At 59.2% G+C, this 6434-nt stretch overlaps 1 protein-coding gene across 1 annotated transcript; it reads left to right on the top strand.

Moving 5' to 3' along the window:
- Positions 1–864: 864 nt before the first annotated feature.
- On the top strand, positions 865–5222 carry SNX12 (sorting nexin 12). The gene is made up of 4 exons (XM_071569403.1): positions 865–1060; positions 2570–2665; positions 2878–3002; positions 3455–5222. Exons 1-4 carry the CDS (start codon positions 896–898, stop codon positions 3555–3557), a joined length of 489 nt encoding a protein of 162 aa, XP_071425504.1. The 5' UTR covers positions 865–895; the 3' UTR covers positions 3558–5222.
- Positions 5223–6434: the final 1212 nt, after the last annotated feature.

Here is a 6434-nt window from a genome sequence, read left to right as displayed (position 1 = left end):
GCCTGCGCGCGCGGGGTGCGCCGGGAGCCGTAGTCCCGCCGGGGCAGTGGCGCGCGGCGCGCCAGGGCTAACGGACTACAGTACCCAGCGGCCCCCGCGGCAGGAGGCGGGGCGTGCCCCAGGAGGGTGCGCGTGGCAGGCGGCGCGCTGACGCGCCTACAGTTCCCAGCGTGCCCCGCGGCGGCCGCGCTTACATAACCCGCGGCGGGAGAGGCTCCCCCGCTATCGCGACATGGCCCCGCCGCGCCCGCAGCGATCGCCGCCCCTCCGCCCGCCTCAGAGAGCACCGCGGGGTGGGCCGGGAGCACCGCTCTCTCCGCCGTCCCATTACGGACGGGCCCCGCTTCCGGGACACGCCCTGGCGCAAGGCGCGGCGGGTCCGCGTCCCCGGCGGCCCGTCAGAACCGCGCAACCAGGTTCCGGGGCCCTGAGGTCCCCGCGCCGAACCGTGCCCAGGGGTGACAGCGCCCCAGACGCTGCATGGGGCAGTCCCTGTGTGCGTTTCTCGGTCCCCCGCCCCGTTCCCGTCCCACGCCTCGGCCTCAGGCCGTGCCCCGGGAGCAGCACCGGGAGCGCCTCTGCCATGCAGGTTCCGGGGCGGGCCCCGCGGGCTGAATACCCGCCACGCTTATGCAGGGAACGGCCGCGCGGCGGCGCTGGCAGGGCGGCCGCTGGGTGGGCCCCGAACCCTGGATAGCTGCCAGCTTATGCAGGCGGCGGGCAAGCGCCGTGCGCCGGTGCGCGGGCGGGGCGGTGGCTGAGGAGACCCCGGACCCTGGATAGCCGTGAGTTTATGCAGGCGGCGGGCGGGCGCCGCACGGCCATGCGCGGGGCGGGGCGGGCTGCGGCAGCGGGCGGGGCGGGCCGGGCCGGGCAGGGCGGCGGCACCACCACCATGTCGGAGGCGGCCGTGGCCGACACCCGGCGCCTCAACGCGAAGCCGCAGGACCTCACGGACGCGTACGGGCCGCCCAGCAACTTCCTCGAGATCGACATCTTCAACCCGCAGACCGTGGGCATGGGCCGCGCCAGATACACCAGCTACGAGCTCCGCATGCGGGTGCGGGGCCTTCGGGGCCGGAACGCCCCGGGCGCGGGGGCGCGGCCTGGGGAGGGGCGGCGGGGCCGGGGAGCCCCGGGGCGGTGTCGCTGCTGGCAGCGGCGGCTGAGGGGGCTCCGAGGCTCAAGGTCAGCGCTGCTGGGCTCGCCGGGGCCGCTCGGCGGGGGCTGGTGCGGGCAGGGAGGTGCTGCCTTAGCAGGTCCTGCGCCCGTCCTCGCGCTGCGGCCCCGGTGCGTGGCTGCTAAGCAGGGCGTGCGGGTTATCCCCAACAGCACAGGAACGCTGGCAGTGGTGTCTCGGGGCTGGCTGCACCTTCTAGGCTGCTCTACTGGGGGCCTGTGACCCGGGAGCGTATGCAGCAGGCTGAACACTTCTTGCAGTGTTCACTGAGCCCTAACCAAGGTGAACTGAGCCTTTCACAGCTCTGCGTCTGACAGCTGAAGAAAATAACATTGAGATTCCCCTAGAACAAGCTCCCTTTAACATGCGATGTGGTGCTGGTTTAGATTTCTGTTCATAGCGTTATTTGAGTCCCCTGCCTTGCAGAAGAATTGGTGTTCGCTGTTTTTCTTCTCCGGCGCTTGGCTCCTATCAGCCTGCAGGTGGCAATGGGAACCACTTAGTCCCACTGAAACCAGCGGAGCTGCTTTGAAAGCTGCTGGGTTTACCTCGTAGTCTTCTTAAGAATATAGTTAATCGTGTTGTAATACCCATGTTCATCCGAGTGCTCCCTGTCAGAAGGTTTTGCTGCTTCAGTTCCTGAAATGTTTCAGGCTGCGTTGATGGGATAAAGGTGCAATTGAAGGTTGAAATTTAAAAGTGAAGCTGTCAGTTGCTGGGCTCCAGTGGCAGGGTAGAAAGGTGGGGATTACTTCACATTTCTCCAGTAACACAAGACAGATACGGAAAAGCTTGTTAGGGTAGGTGGTCTGTTCTGGTTAAAACTTGGTTGTAATAATGCCAAGGTCATGGGTTCAATCCCCCATGTGGGCCATTGACTTAAGAGTTGGACTCGATGATCCCTGAGGGTCCTTCCAACTCAGAATAGTCTGTGGTTCTGTGTGATTCTGTGATTGTTGTGTGAGGTCTGGCCTTGAACAGTGGCTGGGAAAAGATTTCCTCCTTTAGTTCTTCCATGGAGATGCCAGTGTTGGGTCTGACATTCTTTTGCTCTGCAGGCTTCTGTGGAACCCTCTTGTAGTGAACTCGGGTTGGGGGGGGGAGGGAAATCATCCTCTATGCTGTCAGCACTGGTTCCAGTCTGTGCCCCTGGGAAGGATGTGTTCCTGAAATAGTCACTTGAGAGGGAGGGAATGGCTGGCACTGAGTAGCCTGGCTTGCTTGGACCTGAAGGGTTTTGGTGTTCTCTGTCCTGAGTAAGGAAATGGAGTGTTCTGTCATGCCTCATTCTACGGGGCTTCATTTTCTCATTGTAGCTTCAGGTTTTCAGTTACATATTGAGATACTGTGTGGCTTCCAGAGCAAATTAACTCCTTTGCTTTGTTACAGACAAACCTCCCAATCTTCAAATTAAAGGAGTCATGTGTGAGGAGACGATACAGCGACTTTGAATGGCTGAAGAATGAGCTGGAACGAGACAGTAAGGTGAGGCCTGGCTCAGACCTGCCTGTTCCTGAAACCAGGACATGTGGGAACAGCTACAGCCGTAATCTTGGGCTGCCCAGCAGAGAGGCTGTGGTGGTGGGCACTTTTTTGTGGCTCTGCCCACATAATGGGGCTGGAGATGAGCATCAAATAGCAAAGGATATCTGATCACAGGTGGCTGTTCTGCTGACAGGGTGATTCTGTGCTTTCAGATTGTAGTGCCACCGCTGCCTGGAAAAGCTTTGAAACGACAGCTGCCCTTCCGAGGAGATGAAGGCATTTTTGAGGAGTCTTTCATCGAGGAGCGGAGACAAGGACTAGAACAGTTTATTAACAAGTAAGCTTCATGTCCTGGGTTTGCTGTGTGCTGCCTCTGGCTGCTGTTGGTGGAAGAGGGCTGTGAGGGAGTCTGGAGTCTTGGCCTGCTGCTGGCAGGTGCTGATGCTGAAGGGCAGTGCCTGCAGCTGGGTATGAAACTGGTACTGGAGCAAGTGCTGCCTCGAGCTTAGGTTATGTTCCATGCTCTCTCTTGACAGTGCAGTGAGTATTAGCAGAACAGCTGTGCTGCAGAGACTCACCAACACAGCTTGTTGGATCAGGGCAGGGCCTGGGAGGGAACACCCTGTGCTCTCAAGCACCTCTTACTAGTCCTGTTGCACCAAGGGGTGACCTTGGGCTGAGCGTGGTGTGGGTGTGCTGAGCTGGTTGCCTGACTCCCTCCTACAGGGAACAGAGGCGTGGGGGTCTTGGTGGCAGCTGTGCTAACCTCCACATCTGATTTTCTTCCAGAATTGCTGGACACCCACTGGCACAGAACGAGCGCTGCTTACATATGTTCCTGCAAGAGGAGACTATTGATAGGAATTACGTCCCAGGGAAAGTGCGCCAGTAGGAGCACCTGGCACTGTCTTCCTCCATTCCACCCTCCCTCCTGCAAAAATGACATTTATTTTTACACTAAATCTGTCTTCTCTGAACCAGCTTTTCCTCTCTTGAACCTCCCAAGTTTGTTCAGTATTTTCCTCTTTTGTAACTGGCAGCAGTTTGTTCTACTGGGCTGTGGTCTTGGCCTAAACGTATGAAAATTTATGCAAGTGAGCGTGTTGTCCCACGTGTAGGGGCAGATGTGGATAGGTGTGGAGCAGGAACTTGCTTATGGCATTCTGGTGTAGGAGCTGCCTCTCTCCCTGTACGGGAAGGTATGAGATGACCTTCACTCCCTTGTCTGTGCAGCCCCAAGCATCTCTGCAGGAGACTTTGAAGAATAGCAGTTGTCATGTTGGTCAGTGATCACATCAGGTATTAGCGTTCTAGTAAGGTTTATCCAAACCAGTGAGTAGGTGCCTGGGTGTGTCGGTCTCTCATCCACTCCATTCACCCTGCATGAAACCCCCATTCTTCACTGTCTGGAAGTGCTGAGACCCAACACCTACTTGAACCCCACTCTCAGCCTCCTGCATTACAGACCTATTTGGTGTATTTGTGCCTGCTGCTGGCAGCTCAAGGGGTTTCCATGCCGTGTGCTCTCATGATGCTCTGTGTGGGCCATTTGGCACGTGGAAGATGGGATAGTCTGGGCTGCAGCCATGTGTGCTGTGATGCCTTGGCCCAGGGTTTTGGAAATGCCACAGCCTGGAGTGGTATGGGCTGCTGTGCTGGTGTCCCTGCAGTTTGGTTGAGCCTGGTGACCTTATCCTGCACTCCAGCTGCAGGGAGGAGCAGGCGGGTCTGGCTGAGGAGGAGCAAGAGAAGGCTGGCAGGAGCAGTTGTAGGATGCATCCATGATGGCTGCCATAGGAAGAGCCCAGCAGTGGGGCCTGGGGTGAGGCCACCTCTCCAGAAAAGGAAGGCAGAGAACTGGTCAGTCACTCCGAGGTTAGATATTTGCTTCAGAAAGCAGAAGTGACAATGGCTCTTCATGTGTTCTCCCCTGTTCTGCAGTGAGTTAGGCAGTCACTTATGTGGAAGCAGGAACACATGACTGATCAGGGAAATGTTCAGAGCTTGAGGGGACCATGAGGCTGAGACTTGCTGCAGCAGAACTGTTCTTTGGAGGCTCCACCAGCTGCCACAGCTGTGATGAGTGAGATTGGGCCTCAGCTTGGGGCCTCTGCAGGTCAAGGCTGGCTGGTTTATAAGTGCTTGGTCACTTTCGGGTGGTAAAGTAGAGCCTTTCTTGGAGCACAGACCTGCAGTGGCTGCCCTCCCGTTCCAGGAACGTTCCCTGAGGCCTTCCCCACGTCTCCTGCGTTTCCTGGTGAGGAACCAGCGTTGTTCGGCAAGAGGTGGCTCTTGGGGAGAAGTCGCTGAAAGAGCGAGGGGATCACTCCGGGGGCCGGCCCGGCCCCAGAAGGGCCGTGGGGCAGCGTGGAGCCCGGTGCCGGTGGAGGCGGCAGTGCCCGCAGAGGAGCTCGGTCGGTCCCCGCCTCCCTGACCCGCCGGTAGCGCTCGGGGCGGTCCCTTCCCCAGCCCTGCGGGGCTGCCATCCACCCAGCTGTCTGCACCCTGTCCAGTGTAACGTCCCGGTGCCGTTCGCATTAAACCACTGTGAAGCCAAGTCTCTGCCTCGTCCTGGGGGCGGCTGGGGTGGGGGAACCACCGGGAAAGAACGAGCATGGCCGGGGCGGAGTGAGGGAACCACCTGAGTGGGGTGGGAACCGGCAGGGCAGGAGAACCAGTGGAAAAGAGTTTGGTATGTGGGGCTGGCTGTTCTGAGGGCTGCAGGACACCTGCAACCCGTGCTCATGCCTGCAGCCCAGAAGCTGCAGCTCCGGGGGGTTGGCACTGGCTTCTTGTTTAGGGAGTAGAGCAGGATCTCAGCTGCTGCCTGCAGGGTCTGGGGTGAGATGATCAGGGTGGGCTGAGCACACATCTTGTTGCCTCCTGCCTGCAGCTGACAAGACTGCCCAGTGTGAGGCTTATCAGCAGACAATCTCGTCCTTGCAGGCTCAGCTCAGAGCAGCAGGTATGAGCCCTCACCTCTGGGCAGGCCGCAGGGATGCTCTGGTGATCCCTTGCTACTGTAACCAAGGGCTGGGAGGTGGAAGGGACACAGCTCATGGCCTTTCCCATGGGTCAGGTGCTATGTGGCAGGAGCACTAGTGCTTAGATGCTGCTGTTGCTTCCCAGGAGTCTGTCCGGAAGATGCAACAGTGTTCAAGAGTGGCGACTTGGACAGAGACTGACACAGCCACTTCTCTGGCCACCTTTGGCTCAGTGATATATGTTGATCTCTTAAATGAGTGAACTCTTTAACTACTTGTATTTGAAAGAAATAAAATAAGGTGTGTCTTTTCTAGTGGTGCTTGCTGTCTGGTGGGGTCAGGGCAGTGCCCAGTGCTGCCCTCTGTTCCTCAAAGGGCTGGGCAGATGGAGCAAGTCAGCCCAAGGAGGCTGCTGCAGGAAGGAGCTGGGTGCTGGTGGCTGGAGGCGCAGCAGAGTGCACTAACAAGGGTTCCCTTCATATGCATGATAAGATAACTTCGTGGTGTGGGCACTGAGAGAGTTGACCAGATAGGGTGTCCTGCGTGATTTCTCATTTGTAAGCAAAAGGGCCGTGAAGCGGAGTCTGCCTGACCTTGGGGGCTGGCGTGGCGGGGGAGCGGACGGGGCGGGAGCAGGGCGGAGGCGGGCGGCGGTTCCCGGCTCTCCCGGCGGTTCCCGGCTCTCCCGGGGTGCCGAGGCGGGATGTGGCGGGCGGGCACCGGGGCCAGCCCTGGCTCTCCGGACTGCCCCGACCTGCTGCAGCACGCCCAGCCGCTATACGGGC

This window comes from Pithys albifrons, chromosome 14 (assembly GCF_047495875.1).
Source record: "Pithys albifrons albifrons isolate INPA30051 chromosome 14, PitAlb_v1, whole genome shotgun sequence".
NCBI classification, from domain to species: Eukaryota; Metazoa; Chordata; class Aves; order Passeriformes; family Thamnophilidae; genus Pithys; species Pithys albifrons.
This window is presented reverse-complemented; position numbering and strand designations above follow the sequence as displayed.

Coding starts and splice junctions, on each gene's coding strand:
- SNX12 (XM_071569403.1), top strand. CDS start 896: ATGTCGGAGGCGGCCGTGGCCGACACCCGGCGCCTCAACGCGAAGCCG. Junction 1,061..2,569: donor GCTACGAGCTCCGCATGCGG/GTGCGGGGCCTT, acceptor GCTTTGTTACAG/ACAAACCTCCCAATCTTCAA. Junction 2,666..2,877: donor AGCTGGAACGAGACAGTAAG/GTGAGGCCTGGC, acceptor CTGTGCTTTCAG/ATTGTAGTGCCACCGCTGCC.